This window comes from Egretta garzetta, unplaced genomic scaffold (assembly GCF_000687185.1).
Source record: "Egretta garzetta isolate BGI_Z169 unplaced genomic scaffold, ASM68718v1 scaffold204, whole genome shotgun sequence".
Taxonomy (NCBI): Eukaryota; Metazoa; Chordata; class Aves; order Pelecaniformes; family Ardeidae; genus Egretta; species Egretta garzetta.
In genome coordinates this window covers 1571552-1597471 of record NW_009259424.1, presented here as the reverse complement: position 1 = coordinate 1597471, position 25920 = coordinate 1571552, and the positions used below count along the sequence as shown (strand labels likewise).

General features: G+C 38.1%; 1 protein-coding gene across 1 annotated transcript in view; it reads right to left on the bottom strand.

Annotated features, from left to right (window-relative positions):
- CTNNA3 (catenin alpha 3) overlaps window positions 1–25920 on the bottom strand; it is a 505586-nt gene that overhangs the window by 116662 nt on the left and 363004 nt on the right. The window contains exon 12 of the mRNA XM_009636975.1: window positions 7564–7764. Within this exon, the coding sequence (XP_009635270.1) occupies window positions 7564–7764 (201 nt within the window). The remainder of the gene's footprint in view (window positions 1–7563; window positions 7765–25920) is intronic.

Here is a 25920-nt window from a genome sequence, read left to right as displayed (position 1 = left end):
AAATAAAAAACTGATTTTACTAGGGCTTGTGAAAATTATAGAAACAGAAACAACAGCGGTGTTCCTACTTTAAGGAAGGCTTATGCAAGTGTCCTCTGCTATAGGGTCAGATTGCAAGTAAAGCTGGCCTCACCAGGGTACATGACCAATTCGTTATCACAGAAGCAAGATCTAGAATTCCCAAGAAATCCTCCCTTTTCCAGTTTCTTCTGCAAATGCTGCTTAAACCAAAACACCCTTCCCTCATTTCCCTCCCCTCTTCCCCATGTAACTAGCTCCAGCAAGGCCATGTATGTCAAATCTGTGCTGGTAACAGAAATGTATTTACTATCCTAAATCAGGAAGTGATCTAACAACCAACAAACCACACCAAAACTGAATTGAAAAACCTGTAAAAATAAAGTTATTAGCTTATTGATGAATTTATTTTATATTAATGCTGTGTTTTAAATTATATTCTTACTAACTTTATTTTGCGAAGGAGGGAAGTTTTTGGAGACTGTGTGTTTAAGGACCAGTGCTCTAGACAGTGAGCCTTCACTGGGCACTCTGAAGCTTTTACTGAGCTTTCATTGAACAAAACCTGTCGGAACAGCACCACTGAAGAGGAGTTTCTTCTCAGTACTTTGGATGATCACTAAGTGCAACAGCATTTTAAAGCAAGCAAATGTGTAGTTAAAGGCATCTTAACTCCCACACCGTGTTTATAATCAACATGGACATTACTGTTATTAGGAGTGAGGAAAAGCTATTTTTGAGCTGCAGGAAATGAAAAAAAGGTTAGCAAAAAGGAATGGCATTATGTTCAGGGTCACTTTTTGATTATCTGGAACACGAAAGAATCCTGATGACATTTCCTCCTATCTTTCAGAACATTCTTTACATCTGAAGCAAATCTGCTATTTTTAACATAGTTTCACAGAAAGATTAGAACAGAGCTTTACAGGAAAAAAAAAAAGCTAGCTGCAGACTGAACTGAATGGAGGTTATTGACTTTGTAATAGAGCAATAAGCAGTAACTCTTCATTCTTGTGACTAAGTTATAGTCTTACAATCATCATGTAATTATAAACAGAAAATATTTCAGGCTAAGTCATGCAAACATCCTCAGTGTTTTTCTTAGCTAATGCTTTTCCCCTCTCCTAGCTCTTACAGTAATTCTTTGTTGAATAGTTTCTTACAAGCTGCTCCTTGTCCGACTTGTACACCAATTTCACAAGTTCACCAATTCCGTAAGTTTGCATACTCAAGCCCTCACTCCAGTTTTTCTATCGAATGTTTTGAGGATTTTTTTTTTTTAGTATTTTACACTGAAAAGACTTGGTCCTCTTTAGCATTCTTTGCGCTTCACAAGCAAGGGATACTAAAGACTACTCTGAATACTAAACAGACTCCAGTAGCAAATATTAGCTTGAAATCTCATTCTGTGGGTGATGAATGAGCAGTAGGAAGTATTTTTTCATTAAAAACACTTGTCTTCTTAAATCAATGAAAACTTTTGATTTTGCATGCACCACAGAATGAGTGAGATTCATCCGCCTCATTTTAGCTATCCCCAAATAAATCACCTAGAATAAAGTTGGCCATATTGGTATCTTTTATATTACAGTAAGAGGTAAGGAGCTTCAACAGCTGATTTGTTCTATCTAATCTGAAGACGTATCTTAGGAAAAGTCAATGAAGTCTCTGGAGGTGCTTCTCTCTCCCCATTTTGGCTTAGATGGCATGCCAGAAGAGGATAAAATAAGTACCAAATGTCAAGAGTGAGCAGGAGAAAACAGACTGCAAAGCCTTCTTATGTTTCCTCCTTGGCAGGTGTCTTCTGAGTGAGAGTGTTAACATTTTAGTCTGGAGGAAGCTGAGGGCTGACCTTACGGCCCTTTACTACTACCTGAAAGGAGGTTGTAGTGAGGTGGAGGTCAGTCTCTTCTCCCTTGTAATGGGCGATAGGACAAGGGGAAATGGTCTGAAGTTGCACCAGGGCAGGTTTAAGTTAGACACTAGGAAAAATTTTTTCAATGAAAGGGTTGTCAGGCACTAGAGCGGTCTGCCCAGGGAAGGGGTCGAGTCCCCATCTCTGGAGGCATTTAAAAGCTGGGCAGACAAGGTGCTTAGGGACATGGTTTAGTGGTGGGATGGCAGGGTTAGGTTAACGGTTGGACTTGATGATCTTAAAGGTCGTTTCCAACATAAATGATTCTATGATTCTATGCTTCTTGAATTGGAGAAAACAAACAAACCCTACTGCAAAAGACTCAGACAGTGGACAAAGGAAACTGTCAGTCATTTTGCGTAAGCTGTTGCGACAAGCCTGCAAACTGTATTTGAAAAAGGCAAGTGAAGCATCTAGGAAAACACAAAGTCATTAGTTTGTACACATAAGCATGCAAGACAATGGAGGTAAATGGAAAACCTAAATAAAAAGCAGAAGATGGAAGGAAGGTCGTATCAGACAACACTAGTATCTTTTATTGCTAAGATAAATTACCTTTTCCCAGAGAAAAGCAATGCAGTAGATTTAATCCACCCTGCAGAATCGTTTAATAAAGTGCCATACAGGAAAGCTCTGTTTCAGGTGGAGTAGCTCAGTGTTAGCATGGAGGCTAGACAACTGGTCACACTGAAAGGGCTATGCAGTGAGACGAGACTCTGGAAGGTGGCCAAAATAACAATCTTGGGACCAAGAAATAACCAAAAAAAATAAATTCATTAGTGACACTGGCAGACAGTATGATGTTAAGACATGTTGGCAATACAGAAGACAGCTGGGTCAGGAAGACTAGAATTACTTTTAGGACAAAATCGTAGGAAAGGACTTCAAAAAAAGGTAACTGAAACTCATGAAAGTTTTAAAGAAAAACACTGAACATAAACCCAATCTCTCCATAACAGGTCTAAAAGTTTAATGTGTTTGGCCCACTGGGGACAAGTTTTTTTAATCTAGGTGGAGGCAGAAGAATTGTTCATGTTGACATAGGAACAAAATGTACACACTGGCCATGCATAAATGCTGGAAATTTGAGGAAAATCTTTAAGTAGAAGTAATAGGCTTGCATGGCTCTCAAGGAGATAAGGGGGCCACAAATTGCCCTTGGTATCCCCGTGCTATGTCGAAGAATTATTATTATGTAATACCCAACATAAAACTCCTTCAGCCTCGTGAATAAGTCATGGGCACTGTTTGGATATGAGGTTTTTTCTTCACTCTGTAATGTCTAAAAATTTGTACTTGCCCAGATGATGACTCACTTAATAAAAAACACCTCTTAAGTATTTTGCCCTTCAATCCCGCATTACAAGTAACATTGCTGGTATCACATCAGAAGATAAGTAATCTCTAGAACTGTTAAGATTCCAGCTAATTGAATTATTAATTCATAGTTTATGGGTGCAAATACCACATGAATAACAGTTTTAATGACTTTCAACGAGGCTTATTCAATTTAGACATACAGGTACTTGTAGAGAATGTGATTTACTCCCTTTTTGTACTGAGAAAGTATTTGAAATTCACAGTTATGGACACAGGTTTATAAAGCTTTCTCGAGGCAGGAAGAAATTTTCAAATCCATGTTCAATTTTACATTTGATATCACCATTCTGTCTTAATCCACACTTCAAAGGGAGTGATAACGGTATTGTGTGTCATGCCAGCATCTGTCTCAGAACAATGCCTACAGCTGACCTTTAATTTGAGAACAGTTAAATTTGTTTTCCATTCCAAATACAACTCCATCACTATTCCTAAACTTAAAGTTGAGCCCCATCCCTATGTGAATTACAAGGTAATTCATAATTCTGGTTGTAAGAAGCTGTGGACAATGGTTTGCTGTAATTCCAACAGCACTACCAGAATAGAATAAAAAAAAAAACCTGATTCAAAACTCCAGTGATTCAGAGAAAGATACCTCACCAATAGATCCTTAAGGCAATTAATATAATCTTTGTCTCCACCCTTTTCCTTGCTTTTTACACGATCCTTAGATCTAAATAACTAGAGGATTTATATATGTGTATACATATGTATATATGTATATAGTGGGTCATTATACTTTGACATGAACGCAAAACTGTAGACAAAATTTACAATAAATACAGGCTTTTTTACTATATATTATTTACTATTTCAACATATATTATATGCCGTAATATAAATTGTTTACTTAAACTGGTGCAGATTCTGGCAGGCAGTGAAATAATAGAGTAGACTGGCATTTAGAAATACGGTACAAGGTTACCCTTTCCAGTTCTGAAGTAGAAATACCTTGGGGTTTTATAAACAGTGTTTCTAAAGGTTTAATTTTGCTTTTGTGCAACAGTATACAAACCCTGCAAAATGCAAGAATCTGCATATTTCAATCTAATCAACAGTGCCAGACACTAGGAATAACAGAGAGGTACCTGTACTAACATTTTCACAGCCTTAACCATACCAGAACACAGCCTGAACCTTAGTACTTGTAAAATCAAAACAGGAAATGCTGGTTCGAACAACTGTCTGCACAGAGTATACATACCACACGATGGAACACATTTTTTTCCAGTGGTCCATAAAGGTTTTACACAGGCCTGGGGGCACGCATTTCCAGGGCATGATTCTCAATGCTGACTTCCAATCATCTAGAGCAGGGAGCTGGCCAGAATGCTTTGCGGCTCTTTCCTACACCACCCCCCCCCACACACACACACATGCCCTTCCCATGGAAACCTGAGAACAAGAGGGGACAGATATGTCCCTGTCTCATTGTGATGCAGAACAAGGACAAAGTCCCACTCACACCAGGAGCTGGGAAGCATTCCCGCATGCCACAATTAGCTGTAACCTCATGAACTGACGCAGCATCCCACAGGAACTCTGGCAGTCCAAATGAACTGTCCTCACTATCAGATCATACATGATCTTCCTGCAGTCTTCTGCTTCGTTACTTTCCAAATTGATCCTATGGACACGAGCCTCCTCTAATATGTGACCCTGGCATATGTCTAAAGCAGGTCTATCCAGTGACCTGAATTAAGCAGCTCTTTTGTAACATAACTGTGTATCATCACAAAATCACAATGTCATACGCACATGGCGTGCAAATCAGGCTGCAAAGACAACTTCAGTTCTGCTATCACCTAACTTCTAAGAGCTCAATTCCACAATGTAAATGGTGCTCTTACAGGGCCTCGTTGTTAGTTTGCTTGAGGTTTTTCTTCTTGTTGTAGGAAAGGGAAGAGGCAAAATGGAGCAGAGGTGTAACAAAAGCCTGAGAAAACAGACGCTCCATTGTATGGTGCTGTAGGGATCCATTCAGCTGTCCACAACTTGTACCTGAACAGGACCACACAACTTGAGCTAAGAAATTAAGCACCAGTTTTTAATACCCACTGTATTATGCTGAGCAGTGAGCTGTTGAATAGCTCACTTTACCATCCCAAATACATCTGATGTCTTCCAGCTGAAGAGACACAGATTCAGTGATCTTATGCTCTCTTCTTGAATGTACTGTAATGCAGAGAATTTAACCTTTTTCTTATAAATTACCTCAATATATGCGCTACAATTTAACCTGTCTTTGTTGTAACAAACAGTAAATGTATCTGTTCCTCTTTATGCACAATTTCTCTGTCCTGTTACCTCCAATTCACACCATTCCCGTTTCTGGCTCCTGTTCTCTTTTTCATTTGTGTTTTTATTTCGCTGCAATTTCCATGTACACTATTATTCTATAACTCTATTTTCACCAACTCTATACTCCACCTACAATAATTTCTCTTCAGTAACACATTACCTTTTCACTGGGCATAAAGGATGCACTTCACTGCCCTAGGTTACTCATGTAAGCTAACTTAGGAGCTAATTGCAGCATAAATACACAGTTCTCTCCCACTGAAGTATCGCCTTGCAATCAGCTGGCTCCTGAAAGACTCAGCAGTGATAGCATGTGTTGGGTTACACCTGAGGGCTGCAGCCTATCTGCATTTTCCCTGTAAGCTGAAACAGTTAAAACAAACAAACAAAACAGAAGAAAATCACCAAGCAACCAAAAAAACCTCGCACAGTTTGATGTCTGTTCACTGCAGATCATATAAATGCAGGTAATAATGAAAAGTACATGTTTCTTTTTTCCACTCCTATTGACTAATGTGAAGATAGTGGATTCTTAGGTTTGAAATATTGCAAACACATCTGAGCAGATGACACCATGCTTGATATCCCTTGACAGAGGCAAACATTTCAACCCAAACCAGTTTTATGTCTTCCTGTCTTTTGGAGATACGCGGATTGAGGTACATTATATATTACTGTCAAAGCAAGGCAACAGAACAGAAATCAGTGTCAACTCCTAATGTGTTTAAACACTACCAGTCTCAAGAAAGAAGGGCTCAGCTTTTAAACAGGAATCAAAACTATGCTTTCCTATAATTGCTGCTTCCCTTGGTTATTTGTCATAGGACTTTCAGAAGTTATGAGAAAAGAACGTCATGTTGAAAGTTCTCACATTGTCTCATCAAAATGTCAGAGGAGGAGATAAAAACAGCCAAGTCTATTTCAAACTCTTCTCACTATTCTGTCCCTTCTTGCTACTTCATTGCAGTGTCAGTTCACTCTTGTTTCACATGAAGACAGTTCTGTCCTGGACCCATTTGAACTGATTAAGAAAGAGCTCAAACAGAATTCCTGTCTTTTCTTGCAGTAAAATAAAGTAAATGCCAGTCAAATGTAATACACTAGAAACTTGTTTAGACTGACAGAGCTATGATTTAGACCTTTGAGTTCATGAAGCTAAATCCTGTATTCCAGAGATGTACAGACTTGCCAGAAAACTTCTTAATGGCAATTTTTAAACTGCCCAACTATTAGACTTGCAACCACCGAAAATATGAAGTCCTGGGAGCTCCACAGATAACTTTTTTAATTAAGTATACACTATGAAAGGCCACAGATTCATTGATATGAACAACTGTTTACATGAACAAGCAGAGATCACTTATAAAAGAGCACAGTTACACCCCTGCTGCCAGTACAGGGATATTGGGTACAGGATACCTCTTCTTCAGTATCATGAAAAAGAAAATGGGTATACTAACCATTTTAAGAAGTTCCAAATTTGCATAGCAGAATTGTAGATATTTGGGGATATTTAACCACTGCTCAACAGTCCTTAAAGTGGTAAGTACACAGAAATCATGAGCCTGCTTCTCTTTCTCCAAGTCTGCCTTTCAACTGCTTAGAACAGATGTGGTGAGGCCAACACCACACAGGGAAAGCTACTGCCTCATCAGTTACAAGTCCCCACTTGCTTTTATTTAAAAACTCTGGTAAAAGTCTTCCATAACTTAAAAAACCTTAGATAAATGACGTAATCCAAGTAAAATTTTAAAAATTAGTTTTGAACTGCATGGTATCATAATAATTGGATAGCATGATGAAAGCAGATAAGAGACCATATAGTGAATCATTAGTGCGTAATTAGTGCATTAAATCAGAGAATCACAGGGTTTGCTTTAACTGTGGCACATAAAGGAAAGTTTATAACACTAAAGAAACTGAGAACATAGCTTAGAAATCAGACTTACCATTCTTGGTCAGAAATTGAACATTTTTCATCACTCCTTCGGTGTAAGCCCCTGGCTCATAGTTGTCCATCTCACCCGAAACAATATGAGCTACTCTTGAAGCACGCCCTCGGATTGCACCTGCTGCACGATCTAAATCATCCACATTTTGCTCTCTCAGTGCAATGATACACTTGTTTACATCCTCAAGAATATGGCTTTCTGCAAATAAAACAACATTTCTTTTAAGATGGCACACCTTAAACAATCAGACATATTTTAGACGCAGAGTTCACTGCATTTTTTTCTTCGCTGTTGAAATGCATCATCCAACACAGGCTTCAATAAAAAGCTTACAACATGAAACCTACATTGTCCTTGCATCCTTAAAATAATGTATTGATTCCTAGAATTCAAAGGTACAGTAATGCTCTCCTATAAACAACAGCAACAATAAAATACTGAGTCAGAAAGCGTTAAGAAAAATATGAAACCCATGAAATCTTACGTATGTAGTGAGTATTTGCAGAATGAGGGAAAATTTGAAGGGATTAAAGCTGTTACTTATTGTAGAAACATTCTTAAGCCACTGTGACAAAAGGCTCCATTACAAGATGACTCTCAGTGGACAAACAATTGCCCCAACAACTAAACTAACTACTTTTACATCAACGCATTAGGATGCTGATGCTAAACCAAATTCTTCTGTGAATAGAAAGAGCAGTATTTTGCCTGGTACTAAAATTACACTACTACTTACTAAATTATTGCAATATGTGTCATTATTACAAAATGTATAATGATTACCTATTTTTCATACAATCTACATTTCTTCTCATAGTAATATAGTCACTGTATTACTGTGCATATTATCGGTTTATATGCTATTGGTGCTGTTTAAATAAATATGTGCAAATACATATCTATACACACATACATACAATGTCATTTATCAATATATTAACACAATTACACAGCACTGGCTTTCCTCCCACAGCTACTTTCATTCTGCCTTCTTGCCACACAATACTTGCCCCCTTTAGCTATCTCTGTCATCTCCCAATAACAGGGTATGTCTTTTCCATCATCAGCCTTTCATTCCTACTTTATTTTTTTTCCTTATTAGAATTTCCCTCTTCAGAATTCATTATCACCTCACAAATTCAAAGCCACGCTGAGGAAATGGAAGAAATTCTGATTTCTTCAGCTTTTCTACAGTATGGCAACTGGTTTATTGTCAACACTAGTTAAATGATTTGCCACAACATATCCAAAACCTACCCATTTTTACTTTACTATTTAAAACATTTACATGTTATAGTCACCTTCTGCCTGTCCAAATATACAAACATTCAAAATTTTACATTTCTGGCACAAAACAGAACAGGAAGTTTGGGAATAGGCAGGGAAACGTTGTTGATCTATGTGACACACTTAGTGACACCGAACCTTTGAAAGTCAAAAAGTCTTTTAGACATCTGTTCTTGGATGAGAGATTAAATGGGTTAAAGATGATTCTCCTAGTTAAAAGCTTTAAGAAAAAAAATAATACGTGCAAAATCATTCCATTACTAAAGGGCTGAAATATGCAATAAAACAGGACTATTCTTCCATTTAAAAAAAAAAACAAAACACCCATACCCAAACACAACAGTATATATCACAGTAAATGCTATCTTCTAAATACAGACAATATTTAACATCCACAAGACAATATTTAACATCCACACGGCTTCTTCAATATTTGATAAAGTAAGATAAAGCAACACCTGGGAGCTGAAGAAGTGTATGTCATATGGTTAACCAAAGAAGTACCTGGTGGTGTCTGCTAAGCATGGGAGTTGAAACAAGCTGACCCTGTCTTCCTTACAGATGAAACATGTTTATCTCTGGCAATCACCTCCAATGCAGGTAGAACTGTAAAGTTGCTTTTGCTGTTTCCTCTTTGACAGACTTTTTTTTAAGGGAGGCAGTTGCCCTATGCTGAGAGAAATTCAGCTGCTTGACACACTTCCACACTAAAAGGCGCCAAACACTCAGTACAGAAGAGACACTTATCTTGAACCTTTCTTTGCTATTTCACTCAGCTCTGTGTGATTTAATGACCTGACTGAAGGGAGTTTGAGGTCGATTTGTGTCTAAGACAGCCAGAAAAGAGAAATTATTAACACACATATAAATACAACATGAGCATGGCACATTAACATTTCCAAGTCATCCATGCATAACGTCAACAGTTAAAGAAGAACAAACATTTGGCTAGAGGAAAGCACAAGGCGAAAATGGTTGCTTAAAGGCTGACGGAAGGAACTGTTGGGCTGACATAGTCAGAAATGAAAATGTAAACAAATGCAGAAGGGTGCCAAGACAAGAATTATACAATTCTTATAAATTATTACCCTTCTGTCTTTCTGAATGTCCATTTTCTCAACATAGCAACAGTAAAGCTGTATTTGTGCTAGTTTTCCAATGGTACTAGTAAAGCTGCATTTGTGCTTAAACTATTTTTTGATATTTGAAAAAAGAACATCAACAGGAAGGATGGAGATGAAGGAGAAATACCAGTACCAAAGTAAAACTGGTCATAAACCCAAAGGGAAACAACCCTGAGTAAGAATTCAGATCAAGCTAGAAGATAGTATCAGTTATGTCAAGGTTCTGTCTAAACAGAAAGGTAGGCTCTTCTCCTATCTACCAAATGAAATCTCCATAATGGAAAAACATAGTTAACTGGTTATCTTATGTGATATGAATCTCAAGGAAATTTAAAAAAAAAAATAAAAAATTTGCATGTGACCTAATGGAAACACTGTACGAATCAAACACACAGTGGACTTCGCAGTTTCCAAACCCTTCTGAGAGGTGTCAAAAACAAAACTTACGTGGAGAAAGAAAAGCAAACTTGAGCCCAGATGCTCAACAGGAATGCAATTAGAGCTGTATGTTGTGGCCTGAGATCCCAATTAGCTGCTTCCTTCCAAATTGATGAGACTACTTTTAAGTCATTGTAGAATCTAACTATCAAAGCCCATAATAATATCAGGGAATATAAATTAGAATGCGATATATCTTTACAGATACTGTGTTTCAAAGAAGACGAAGACACATACAGATTTTATTAACTGCATATTGTCCATCCACCTTGTACTAGAAAAGTTGTGCAACATCTCTTCTTGCTACATCCACACACTGTCACATGTAAGAGGTCAAATGAGAACTTTACAAATGCCATACTTATGTCAAAAACTCACAAGCTCTTGTCAGCGTGACAGAATGTACAGTCAATACGCGCACTCAATGAGCATAAATGACCTTGTCCCCACGCACTGGTACTATACAGCAGCACCCTTCCTCAATATCCATAGCCAACACGCTCTCTCACAGCGTTCTGAAGCTCTTCCCAGATGAGGTACTTCACAATCAATAAAACATTGCTTAACTTCATTTTCCCAAGGCACAAACAAGCTTCTACACTTCCCTTAGCACATCTCATGGAAAAGGAAAGAAATCAGCACTGATCACAGCCCAGCTGAGATTGTTTTAACCTGTATCCTTCTTACACATTCTTCCTCCTCCCATACAAAATGCATTAGATCAACTTTTGATTTTCATCCAAGTATCCTACTTTCCAAAGCAGAAAAGGAAGATTAGGATGATGTACCACCTCTCTGTCATGAGTCAGAGTGTCTAGTGTAAGAGTTAATTGTAGCAGTGGATTGATAGATGTTTCAAGAAATTGTCAGATTGCCACCGTCACCACAGAAATTATCACGAGTGGTGCACTGTCCTTCTGATTTTCCTTTGGGATCTTGGTGTTAGTTGAACTGGCCAAAAATCATATCTCAGCTGAGCTGACCACTGTATAATAAAGCTGTCTTTGACAAAGCCATGACTCAGACTGTCTCTGGGACAAAATCAATAGCTCTTCCTTTGCATGTCATCTGAAGAAAAAGACAGGCAATGCCCTTCCACTCCACTTGGCACTGATAAGGCCTCAGTTGAAGCACTTTTTATTACAGTTTCTCTGCTCAGTTCAAGAAAATTGTGGACCAAATTGAGACATTACAGAAAAAAAAGAAAAAGAATTATTAGAGATATAAGAAATATATGAAGAAGCATTAGAACACTCAATTTGTTTATTCTCCTGAAGACAAGATGGAAAATAAAACACACTTACCTGCAAGCCCTAAAGCATAGAAATAAATGTAGAAATGTATGCAATGATAGCTTAGCCTGACCAAAATTATTTCTCTCTTTTACCATCTGTTGGCATGATAAAATAGGAAGCAAAGAACCTTAGTACAAAAAGAAAACTTCCTTTCAGAGCACTCATATTCCCTGGACGTGGTACCTTATAGTGCTACTCAGAAAAGGATTCCATGTTTTCCAATAATGGCATAACCTAGTATGGCAAAAGACATGCTCCCACAGACTCCTAATGCTTTGGTGAACCCCAAGGAGATACATGAAAGCAAATCATTATTAATAATATCCATATTTAAATTTAGTAATTTCTGGTGCTAAAGTTAATAGAACAAGACCACTAAGTGGAAGGCGCAAGTCCCAGTATACAATTCCCTGTTATCGCTGTTCCTGTATTCAGACAAAAAAAAAGCTGCATTTAATTCCCACCTTTTTCCTACATATTGAAGTTCAGAGAATACTCAAGCCTAAATCTCCATGAGCAATCTTACAAAATAGATTTTCTTGGCACTCGGGGGTCTTTTAATATAATATCTACATTCTACAAGCAAGACAGTGTCTTAGTCACTATTCAAAAAGGAGATCACTGGTAATCACTTAATGTTCAAAGTCCCTGGCAACTCCAATAGAAGAATTTTAAATGAATCAAGAAGTGGAGAAAAAGAATTACTCAGAACAAGGAAAATAAATATCCTTTCTTCTCTGACTGTATTAACAAATACATTTTATCTGCCAAAACTAAGAAACTAGATGAAAATTTATAATATTATTTGTTGCTAATACAGCTGACAACACTGTCATTCTGTCTCAGACCAAGAGCAGTGTTAAGAAGGGTTCACAATTTACTCAAATGCACACATGGTGCTTACAAAATCCTCAGGTTTTAGATACATACAGCTATAATAAAACACACTTAAATGCCTATTGTTATGTCCATCTTAAAAAAGGCCAAGAGGAGGATCCAGAAAGTTATGGGCTAAGGCTTCACTTCAGTTCCTTGAAAAATTATGGAACAAGACCTCATGGAAGGCATTTCCAAGCACATGAAGGACAGGAAGATGATCAGGAACAAACAACATTGATTTACCCAGGGCAAATCAAGCATGGCCAAACTGACTGCTCTTAGTGATGAAGAACTGGCTCTGTGGATTAGGAAAGTGTGTGGTTATTGCTTACTTCAAGAACATTTTTTACAGTCTCCCACAGCCTCCTTACAGAAAAACGAAGAGTGATAACATCTGGGTGGGTGATCAACAAGGTGGATGAAGCAGCGGTCAGACCGGTGTGCTCACAGAGGAGTGGTCAGTAGTTCAAAGTCAAACCAGAGGCTAGTTAGGACAGGTGCTTTTCAGGATGAGTTGCTGCTGAGGCTGATACCATTTAACTTCTTCATTAACACCTTGGGCACGGACACAGAAAGCACCCTCAGCAACTCTGCAGGTGACATCTATTTGGCAGACTGGCACTCTAGAGTACAGGGCACCCCTGACATGCTGGACAAATGCACCAACAGGCAACTGGTCAGAAGTTGAAGCAAAGGAAACTTAGGGCTTGGGGGGGCTGGGAATTTCTTCATTATAAGCATGGTGAAACACTTGAACAAATTGCCTGCGGAGACCAGAAACAGACTGATGCAGAGAAATAGGTGCAAATGCTTTTGTTTTCGGGTGTTAGATAAAATAAATTATTATTATTTTTAAACACCACCAAGAAAGTGCCACAACTACAATCTCTTCCTGACAGGTGAACCGTGATGCCAAGAGAGATCAAGTTTGGAAAAGAGCGTACATGAAAAGCCTCCTGAGTTAATAAGTATGCCTCATATTAATGGGTAGTAGGCTGCAAGGACAAATTTTCCTGAAAGAAGAACATGCCTAGGAAGTGTGCCAGAGAGTTCTGGGAGAGTGAGCTAACTTGGAGAAAAGTAAAATCAAAGAGTGTCCAGTATCATGGTACATAAAATATGATGACTATCTCAAAGAGCTGGAGGCTGCAAGACAAGAGCAACAAGACAACAGAAGAATAGGGTTGGAAAATGAAAATGAATGGGGGCAGAGAAAAGAGGGGATGACATAAAGGCACCCCCACACACAGGCAAGATACTGAAAGTTCTTCAGGATCTGTCACTATCTGTGCAAGTCCTTACAGATAACTTTTGAAGGAAAAGGGAAGCAACACTTTAAATTGTATAATAAATTTCTTGTTTGTGTTTTTAGAAACTTCAACCTGTAGTCTGGAACATCAGCTTCAGTTCTGTTCACAGAAAATACTGACTGAAGTGTGTATTTCTTTCGGATTTTACCTTAGGGTGAACAAAGGATTGATTGAGTTGGCAGCCTCTCCTTAAGGTTCATTTTCGTTCACATATGCGCAAATGATTCCAAGATGTTAGCATTTAAACTCAAGAAAGCTAAAAAGAAAAACAACAACAAAAAACCCAAAATCCCCTACCACATCTCCACCAAAAAAAGCAGCTCTGAAAATAAGGATGTTTCTTAAAGTGAATGTCTATTAATTACAGAGTTGGCAGCCCAAAATGATCAGTTTAATTGGCCAATGAAGGTTTCAGATTACAGAAAATTTCTCTCCCTGCATGAGTGAGAACCTTAGGGCAGTATTAATCTTTTCTGGAGTTATGTTTCTTTCCCTCATTCATTTTAACATGATTACAGTAAGATTTGGTCGGTTTGAGATGCTAACTGCTTGTGCTTCAATCCTTGCCCTCAATTTCTTGGGCTCAAAATTCAGCCTACAGACAGGTTCCTGGATTGCCAGCTTCCTCATTCAGCGTCCAGGTGTATTCCAGGATCTCAGTGAAATGAAGGAAGCACAGTCTTAAATTCTCAGCATGTTTAAGTCTCTCTTCATTCCTAGAGTTTTACATGAGGCAGGCCCCGAGATCTCTGAAAATGAGGGAGTACACTGTAAAAGCATACAGGCCCTCTTGATGTCTAGATAAGGATCTGGAGAGAGCAAAGGCAGAGAAAAAGTAGACCACAAGCACAGACACCCAGATGGGCAAGAGATAAAGAGAAGCCAGAAAAAGCAGAAACGTTAAGCATACCCAGCTGAATAGGGGTCTCTTCTCTATCTACATACTCCAGTTCTCTTCTGGGCTACAAGATGAAGGAAGTACCTTCCTCCAGAAATACGCAGGGGTGACATGCACTCATACAACTTGCCCCTAGCCTCTTCATTTGGCCTACTCATCTTAAACACACCCTTTTTATGTCAACTGAGAGAAATTACACGTTTTAGGGGCAACCCACTGCATCCTTTACATGCACATGTAAGTATGTTCAATTGACAATGTTCAATGGGCACCTTAGAGGTGCCCATTCCTCTCCTCTGGCTATAAAGAGCTGAGAATCTTACTTCAGCTTCTTTTCCAAAAATTACAGGAGATGGTTCATACTCCCATTATCAACTACGACATACAGGGCAACAAAGAATTCTTCATGTATCAACACTCTGTAATATGATCCTGACTCTGTAGCACAAGAAGGGAAAAATACTGAATTGGAAATGGTAGCAGGACTTTAAAAAGGAGACAACGAGGGAGAAGAAATAGAGCATTCTTGTTTGATCCTTGGAAATCACCATAACCACAAACCACGTCTGCAATACAGCCCCCACCTTTCCCAACTGCTACTAACTTCCAGTATGTACACAGCAAATTTTACTCAAGACTAGCCATGTCTTGGCTATGAATGTAGGTAACTATAATTATTCTCTCCTGAAAGAGCATTCTCTTCACCAAAGTAGCTATAACTGACATACAGTAAAATTTTTCAAAGACTGTAATTTACCTTCCTAAAAAAAAATTCAAAAACTTCAGCTTCATGAAGTATAATGGAATAACCTCCTTCAACTTTAATTTGACCATGGTAACTCCTCATAACACTGACTAGGCAGCCATTTGGCCTAGACTATGAGACTAGGGAGCACTGGACTAGCTGACCTTTTTTTGTCTCTACTACTGCAGACTGATACATCAACATGATGTTATTTATACTAGAATTCTCACGGTACATGTACATCTCTTACATATGATCACAAATATGGGGACTGGCAAATGCTGCCCACCCTTCCATAGCAACTAGTACTTCAATGGACCTGCATTATACACTCAGCTTTGCTAAACTGCTCCAGAAAGTGCCTCCACCATTTAAATACATTTACACCTAATACAGTAAGTGCTTCCAGACAGATCCAAGACGACACGAGTTAGTCAGCGTACATCCCTCAATGCCTATACCACTTTCTAGAAATGTAAGTTTTAGTGATCACAGCATGCTGGAAGAACATTGCCAGGTAACCTTAACTCTGCATTAGTATGTTGAGTCTGGTCTCCCACTTCACTGAGGGGTGAGGCTGGTGAATGAGAGGCAATAGTCAAAATGAAACAGGTGAGGAACTGAAGGGGGTAGGGGTGGGAGGGGGGGGAAAAAAAATCACTGCAAGGATAATGAGGTTCATCATAATAATGAACAGTTGCTCAGAGAAGTTGTAAAATCTCTGTTCTGAATTCAGTGTGGGCCCAGCTGTGAGCAGTAGGATGGACTAAACCTTCAGGTCCCTTCCAACCAGAATGATTTTATGACTCTCTGATAAGGAGGAAAAAACAGTAAGAACTGTCAGCCAGAAGGAACAAGAGCCAAGGCTGACATATCCAGGCTCCACAAATAACTGAAACACGCCCTCTCTGCATCAGCAAGTCTTTTACAGATTTGGACATAAAATTCTTCAGAACATTTGCCACCAACTGTCAACCTTAACTTAGACCTTTCTTCTCAGTTGGTTATCTTAGAGGTAATAATTGCTTTTCACTCTTCCCTTTAGCTACTGCATAATGGAGAATTGTTTGCAAAATCATGTCGTATTTTCCTTAGCATGTGGCATCCAGTTCATAAAATACATAGGAAAAGCATTTTCTTTGTACTCCGTCTGGGCCTGTTCCCTTCATTTACACAGCAATGCACAACCAGAGCATTTATTATTCTCCTCAGAACATTCCCTCTCAAAAAATACAGGCGACAGTTTCCCTTTCTGTCACCTTTATAAACCTCAGGTGAAAATTCTTGGAGGCTTCTTTTTCCAGTAGATGAGCTACAAAAGGGGAGAGACTTTTCTTCGAACTTTTTTCCCCCCATTTGTTTCTTTATTCCCACCAGCTTCTCAGCAGTCTACTAGAACTGTCTGGGGAAGAATTCTTGACTACAAGACTGGATTCTCCTTCACCATGTGAGCAGAAGACTGTGTCATACACAAAAGACTCCACAAGCCTTTGTTTGGTCTTTTGTGCCCCACCTGCCCCTTTGAAGGCAGAGTTGCTTACACAGCTGATGAATTAAAGACAGACACTGGGGGGGGAGGAGGAAGTTGTATTCTCAGTGTTATGAAAGTAGAGATTCAATTTTCCATATCATTTGCTCTGCCAAAAGAGAAGAGCTGAAGTCTGCGGTTTTATTGCCTTAGGTGAAATATGAGTTGGCCCTAAATAGGGCATAAATAAATCTGTTTTCAGCCCTTCTATGGCTGGGAAATGGAAAATTTATTGTTGCTTTCTAAATTCTGCATTCAAAATCCAAATCTAGCTAAAATATTATCTAACTTCATGAAAATATCTCTTAAAAACTCAGAAAGCCCTTGATAAATCATAAATCCTTAAGTCTAAAATGGCAAAAGCAATGTTTTCTGAATAATGGATTATCTAAAGGAATTAGTTTATGCCAGAAATTACATAGAGTTTTTCATTGCACTCCAGTCTTATCTCATTGGAAATGAAAGTCTTTTGAGCAGTGAAATAACCAGCCAGATTACAGGGAAACAGTTCACACACATATCTTAAAAATCAATGCATAGCTGATATCCTAGTTAATAATTTCAGGGCAGATGCTATAGAATGAAGAGCTGGCAATCTTCCTAGTTTGGACCAAACAGCATAAAAGAAATTTGCAATTACTAGGGAATACTCAACGTCTGTCTTTGGGTAAGCTGAAGGATTTGGTCAATTTATCACCTTCAAAAGATTTCATTTCCTCGGGGGGAGGGGAATTAAAAAACATGAAAATTTATCATCTATTTCCTTCTGCTAGATTAGTGGTATATAATTGGAGACCTTTTGCGTTACCTGTTTTACAATGTGTGCAACAAAGCAGACCATATTATGTTAAATGGTAGCTATTTCATTTAGGTCTATAAAATATTGTCAGAAGGTAATACCCATCTGTCACTCTTAGATAATTGTTCAGGTGAAAGCACTGACTTTATGATAATATTCTCCTGTAACAGCTTTATATCTGCTATAGTGAACATCTGATGAACACCTAATAATTCTGTTTAACACAATAGCCAACCCACAGATAGAGCAAATGTTAACAGATGGAAAACATTTAATTGACATAATTTGGGGTAGGAAACTCCAAAGTCTCCCTACAAAAATGATAAATTCTAAGCTGTGATAAATTCGTCAATTTACCTGGTGGCAGCATCATACTCATCTGTGAATTGCATTGTTTACTGTTGAAAACAGCAACCTCTCCAAGGATTAAACTTGCAGAAAGAAAAGGTGCCTTTTCATTAGATCAGGTTTTCCACTGAGATGTAAGCTGGTATCATTTTCTTGGGGGGTGGGGTGGGTGGGTGTTGTTTTGCTTTGGGCATTTTTTTTTCTTATTTTGAAGGGGTTAAGGTTTGGGGTTTTGTTTAAGTTTTTTTACACTACTATGCACCACATTTCTGGGACCAGTTTTAAAGTATCTGCTAAACTTATTGGCAACAGAAGCTTGGACACGTAAGTCAGACTTTGTGCAGCCCACAAATTCAATTACGCACATTCCTTGATTTTGCACTTCCTCCCCCATGATGGGCTTAGGATTCCCAGTTTTGTAGCAAAGAGGCACATGTTCTATCCAGCTGCTGGAGGTTCCAAAGGGTAGGCTGCCTTCTGATCATCCAGAAAACCTCATTAGTATCCTACCACTTGTTATCACGTTCACAAGAGGGAACCTTAAGGGAACACATCACATTCAACAATCAGCTTTTGCTCATCTTGTCCGTGTTTGTGTGTCTGGTTTCTCGTTTCATTTTTCAAGAAAATATGGGTTTGACAAACAGCACACCAGCCTGGCTGGCCAACTTTCAGTAGTAAAAAGCACACACCAGAAGTTTCAGAACCGCAACACAACTGGAACCTGCTCTCCCAGATAAACATGTCATGTCATATCCTAGAAAGTCTGCCATTCTGCACCACAATAGTATCGTCACTTTGAACTCTTAGTGCCACTGCAAAAATCTTCCCTTATCATTTGGTCGTGCTTATTTAGATACCATTTTTTAGAACACTTGTGTATGTTTCCAGTAGGCTTCATCACAAAAAGCAAGCAAATCAATTCCTGCGAAGCTGCACAAAGCCATTAAAAGCTACTGCCACAGCTGCAGCTGGAAAGCTATTAGCAACCAAGCTGTTAGGAAATAAACACACAAAAAATTAATCCCAATCTGCAGCAAACCCATGCATCTTAGACCATGCTCCAAAGGCTGCCAAATCTGAACTCAGCCAGATCAAATACAAAGTGAATTCCAAATGCATCAGCCTTTAAAACTCTGGGAGAGGATGCCAGAGTTTGCAAAGCTTGTGATGAGAAACAAATCTTGCAGATAACTAGATCTCAGCAACAACTTACTGCAATTCACTAGCAAGTGAGCAGGAATTCAGTATGAAATTGCAGTTTGTTGAAGGAAACTCTGAATAATCAAAATTACCAAGTCCACTACTGAACTGCACCAAGTAGTCCTTAGTCCTGCCTACTTACTGAATGACTTCACAGATCTGATTTGCTCTTATCCTCTACAGCTCTGCAAGAAGTCCACCACTAAAACATTCCCATAACCTCAGTACAGAAAATCTTCAAATAGAAAATGCTAAATTGAAATAGCAGATTTTTACGGGACAACACTTGCCAAAACAGTCTCCCAAAATCAACATATGATACATGGTCCAATTTGGTGACTAGGATATGGCATATCTAAACAAGCAGTCCCTAAGAATGTGTCAATTATCTAAGAAGTGTAACACCATTATAATGTCTGCCCTTGAGTCTAAGCAATCACTGTTACAAGAGAAATTTAGATCGGTGTATCAGGGGCTGTCTGCTACTTTGGGGGCAAGGATATAGTTATCAAAGGGAGGTAGGAAGCAACACTAGATTTGCAGTTAAAACAAAATGGATACAGTGAGCATCAACAAATTTCCAGGAACAAGACATTCCTCTAAAGGAAACTAAAAACAAATTGTCGAACTACTGGTTGTGACATGTAACATATCAAGTTCTATTAACCTTGACAACAGAGCAAGAAAAATTTATTACATCGTGATAACTTTTAAGGCGTTTGGTAGGAATCAGGAGAAGCAGAAACCTATATATAATGTTTCTGTTGGGCAAACTGGTAGGAACTTTTATATAAAATAGAAAAGAGAGAGATCCAAATATGATGTAATTAAAAAGAGTCAAAATATCTTTGTGAGTAGAAAGCCATTTAACACAAACTAGAGATTTTTAAAGGCACCAGCGAACAGTGGGGTAAGGGATTCATTTGGTAACTACAGAGTGGATTTCCAAAAGGCTTTCAAAATGGTCTTGCAACTACTATTCCTGAACGACCCTGAGATGGCATGAGAAGATTACGTATTTTCCTAGGTGTTACTTACTTCTTACAAAACAGAAAACAAGGGATAGAAATAAGCAGTTTTCACAATTACGTAAGCCATCAGTTCCACAGGGATTGGCTCTGAAATGGTGTGATTCAATATTGTCAGAAATAATATAAAAAGAGAGTACTGAAGTTAAGAAAGGAGGGATTTTTTTTGCCTTTTCTCATTCAGGATAGTCAGCGTTGACAACAAATAAATGAAGATGACTATCAGTATCAAGTGATCAGTCAATAAAACACACCACATTCAATGTCAATACACTCAAATTAATGTGTATAGTGAAAAAAGCCCTAAAATACTGAGCTATAAAGTATTTAATACTATTAAGCACATAAATTTCTGAAGTCAATTAAGAAAATTCTAGATGCACACTAGCTCAATGATGATTAAAAGGCAACCAATACTAGGATTTCCCAGGGAAGACCTGACAGAAAGAAAAAAGGTTTTTTACTATGCCAGCATAATCCACGAGACACCTATACCTTAAAATGCTGTGAACAGTTCTTGTCCTTACTTCCATCTAGAAACATCATCTATTTCAATAAGCAGCATGACTAAAACAAAAAAAACCTATTTATTCACAAAATATATCTCTAAATTGTTGAAGTAACGGTTATATAATGTTGTGGAAGACAAACAGGTTAAAAGAAGAAGAGTTGGAGACAGTAGAGGATGTGCCCAGCAAGGGCAAAGTCGTATGATGGATTTGACAGAACTTTCAGGTGGCTCATTAAACTGATGACTGATGAAAGCTATACCAGCAGAAGCAAATTTTGCATGCTCAGTGACACACACATCAAGCCCTAAATCTTGATCAAAAAGGGAAAATTCAAAGCCATTTTCTTGCTCTCCAGGTGAGACCCATGAAGAGGGAGCTCGAGTGTTTTAGCTTAGTGAATTTATATTTATCCTGAAGCACACCATAGTTGGGCCAAACAAACTTGACATAAACAGTATCAAAATACCCACTGCGTAATTTACGTTCCTGTTTCAATACCATTTCACCATAAATAAGTGCATACATCTCTACTGAGATTCTTACATTTATTCTCTTTCAAAAAGCATGGCATGGTATTTTGCTACTGCAGGTGCCAAAAAGACAGCATGAAAACATTAAATTTAATCTTAAGTCTCTGAATAGCATCTTAGTTTTTTCCCTATCTCCATAGCTATGCTAAGACTGAATCTGTAATTGGCAATTTTTGTGATGCATTCAGCTGTAAACATGCTACGTAGACTGGAAAAACAGTAATAAACTGAAACAGAGCTTTGAACCATTGATGGAAAACTAATTATATCAAGTGAGATAAGCATGCCAGAAATCTGAATCACTCTCTTACTCCTTGCCCCAGTATTTACAGTATATTTTGCAGTTTACTTTGAGTGGCTTCAACTGTCCAGACTGCCATCTTAATGACTATCACTGTCCAAATTAATTTGAAACATGAGCCTGATCAAAATCTAAAATTCGATGCTGTAAGTACTTACAGACTGAGGCTGGCCTTATGATTCATTGTATTCGAGTGCTATTGATGATGTGTATTTTTTTAACATAACAGAAGAAGTAGCAATGTTACAAGGTTAAAGAAGGGTGATTTCAGTTTTCCAAACGAGCACCACAGAGCATCTTAGATCTCTTAATCCCAGAGTCCCGACTAAAAAGAGCCCTAAAGAAGAAATGGGTGGTATGAGTAAATGGCACTATAATGTTTTTCTTAGTAAGCAATAAAAAGAACATTCTCCCACCCATAAATAACATGTTTGGTTATTGGTGCTTTGGGGCATTATTTTTGTGTTTTTTAAACTAAAAGCATTTCATAACAAACTTCAGACTCTCTTTTGCATTCTAGAACATGAAAAATGTTCTAGTGTAATTGCAATTTACACAACAGTTCAACAAGAACCAGAACAAAGGCTTCCCCTTCCTCCAGAAAAAAACCAAACCTATCCACTGTGATCCAAATCACATTCACGAAGGAACACAGAGGAGGAACAAGACAACTCCACTCTTACCCATTAAAAGGGCATTAAAACCAGGAGCTATGAGGCACCACTGACACTCAGGACTCATCCAGGAAGAGGCCCTTCTGTGCAGGCTTAAAGGCCTCCCACATTGCCCAGCATCAGAAACCATCAGGGACAAGGAACAAGGTAAATTTTCCATGGCAACAAAATCAAGAGGCCCAGGATTTTGTGACTTGTGCTCACCTGTGCACTTATAAAAATGAAGCTGGATGTCTGTGCAGGTAAGTGGTATATAAATACGGCTACAAGTTGCATATTTCCCTTAAAATAAATCCTGCGTGTGGAATTTAAGGGAAGTGCACACATGTTCCATCAGTGCAATGGCCTCTTGCTGGCTTTGGCAAAGGAAAGAAATTTTAGGCAACCGCTAAACCTAGATCTAATGGTAGAGACCTCTGATGGTCACAGGCCATCTTCACAGATGGACTTCATTCCACTCTGCCACACAGCAGAGTACTTCAAGCTAAACTTACTATATTTGATATGGCGTGAACTTATCTTATGCTTTTTATGATCTGGTTGGGTTTCTTTTTTTTAAAAAAAAGGTATTCTATTAACATCCTAGTTTTGTTTTGCTTTAGAGGTTAATAAAAAAGCAACTGTAGCTAATAGAAACAATCTCACTAAAGCAGAGTTCTGGGTTCATATAATATCCACCTGCTCAATTACAACAGCCATAGGTAAAGTCCAACTACCATAAATTGAGAGTAATTAAAATTAGAGATGAGAGAGCTTTACCCACAGTAGTTCAGTCACACACATAGAAATGCACAAACATGCAATCAGTCTTATAACTGCAGTGATGCATGACTTGAACAGCCTTAACAGTAATATTCATGGTTTTGATGAGCTCATAGTACTTTGTTATAATACTACAATAGCAAAGTTACTGCAAATATCTGAAGTAGCAAACTTTGAGATGTTTCAACAGCCCTCACTCTCCCTACAATATGCCTATTTGCAAATATAGGTAAGAAATTAGTAACTTCTTCAGTGATGCTCCTTAAAATCTACTGGGAGGTCTCTATGCAAGCTATTCTGCAGTAAAAGAAAGACTTCACTCATTAGACTTGCTCCTGTAAGACAACAGCTGTTGCTCACAGACAGATTTTTAAAGTAAAATAAACCAAATAAAGTAAAATAAAATAAAATAGCCTAAGAGAAAGACATAACTCCAGAGGCAAAAGCAAAACCTCTGAAATTATGAAATAACATACTGATTAGCCCAAATTACATCCAACACTTTGTATGTGGCTTTAAGAAAAACTGTCTATTTTGGCAAAGAACAAGTGACTAATAAAGCATAAAAAGTTCTGCTGCCTGGAGAAGTACCTGAACTGCAATAACCTAAGATTAGCACCTTCTTTAATGCAGGCTTAGTGTAGGTGTTCAGAAGGATGAAAGCTAACATGCATTCCTAAATCACTGAATAAAACCGTAACAGAATAAAGCTCATCTGAAAAAAATACAGAGATGTCATAAACTGTTTCTGTTTGCAAGTGGTTCCACCAAATTAGCACACAAAGCATTAAAGTTTTACAGCCTTACCCACAATGTACTAGAACATTGCTTAGAAGTTTTAGAAGATAAACTTCAAAGGAAAGAAACTAGAATATTTTGGAGTGGGAGGGGAATGAAATGGGAAATTTTCAGTGGAAATGCACAGTACTACAGAACTGAGGAGATTCAGGAACAAAATGAGAAAAAAATCACATATAAAATGGTTTCTGAACTTTGAAATGCTACAACATCGGATATAACCTTTCAGAGTTTTTAACTGAGTTTCAGTAGCTGGCATTAAATAAATTTCCCACCATAATTAAAAATTCCAGTGGAATATGAACAGAATTAGTAAGGATGAACAGGATTTTACATTTTGAGTAGTATTTTTCAAAAGGCATCTAGACAACATAGAGATTCTCTTGCACTAAACTTTCAAAACAGCTTCAGCACTTCTGAATACATATTTACAATGACCTTAATTGTAAATGGCACCTCTACAAAGAGCTCTCACCATGTCTAGGCTCGTACCTGTAGCAATTTTTGACATGTAAAAATCCCAGATGATGATCAAAGCAGAGATCAGAAGGAAGAATTCAATAAATAGGTTATTGATTTCCAAAATTTTTGGCAAGGTTAGAATCACAATTCAACAACGCTGGTGTCATCAGTATACTGCAGTAACCAGTTCTACAAGTGAAGAGTTTGCAGAGGACAAAAATACTAGGTCTGACACTTATGATGCATTCTCTAGTAATGGTGCAAAGAGCACAAAAACAGTCTGCTTCCAGACGCTGATTTAGTGCAGTGAAGGACAGAACATGCCATGAGAATTAGAACCTGTATTCTAGCAGGAAGGCGTGTTATAAAAAGAGCTGAAAACCTATCATATCTAATCTGCACTCTCCTTCCAGTTGTCTCCTATCCAGAATTTGTCACTCAATTCAAATCAACGGGGCACCAAACAGTTCTTTTCAACATCCAAACCTTCTGGCAACTAACCTGGGGAAAATAACATCAGTTATTACATAAAAAAAAAATCAACATGCCTCAGCCACTCCAGATAGAAGAAGCAAGCAGAAGACAATTTAAGAACTTGCAAATGAATACGCATCAGAAATGAGCACTGTGAACAAGTAAGTTGTTTTCCCTTACATTAACTAACTTGTTTATGGTACGGTATTTCTCTACTTATTTGTGGAGCTCCATTATTTAACAATTCCCACAATTATGAAGTAAATGATATGTAGCAAAAAAAAAAGAATAAATCATTCAATGTGATACCAGCACAACACAATCCCAACAGAAAGAATAATCTATGTTTTAGCACCTCCTTCCCTCTCACCCCTCATTCCATCAGCAGAAAAGTGTCTGAGGCTGGAGCAATGACTGCAATTTTAAGTTTGGATGCCAATTTCAATGCTGATCTGTGATGATCAGGGTGAGTCATCACACAGATCCTAAAAGAACCATGACCTCTGGTTAGCAGACAGAATGCACAGAGCAGGACAGGGTGAATTATGTTAATTACCTCTGGTGCTCAGCATCCTTCTCTCTCAAAAAGTCATCAATTAACGTAAATTAAATCCTAAGCTATTTTTACCTTGAAGTTTGCTGCTCCTGTTTCAAACAAGAAAAAAGGGGTTTATACTAAAAAAACAGAGCTTTCACTTCCCTTCAAATATAACAGAAAGATATTAACACCCCCTTCACATCTTGGCCTGTTTCCATCCTCAGGCTGTAGTGGCAAGTATAAATTATTGTTTCAGATTTTTGAGGTCCCAGAAAAAAAAAAAAAAGCACTGGGTAGACTATGACACAATCCCGGGTAACTGACTATGATGAGATCAGAAGGACAGGCAGCATAAAGAAAGTTATTTCTTAAGAATGCCTTTATACAGAATGTGACACTGGATAATGAAGAACAACAGTTC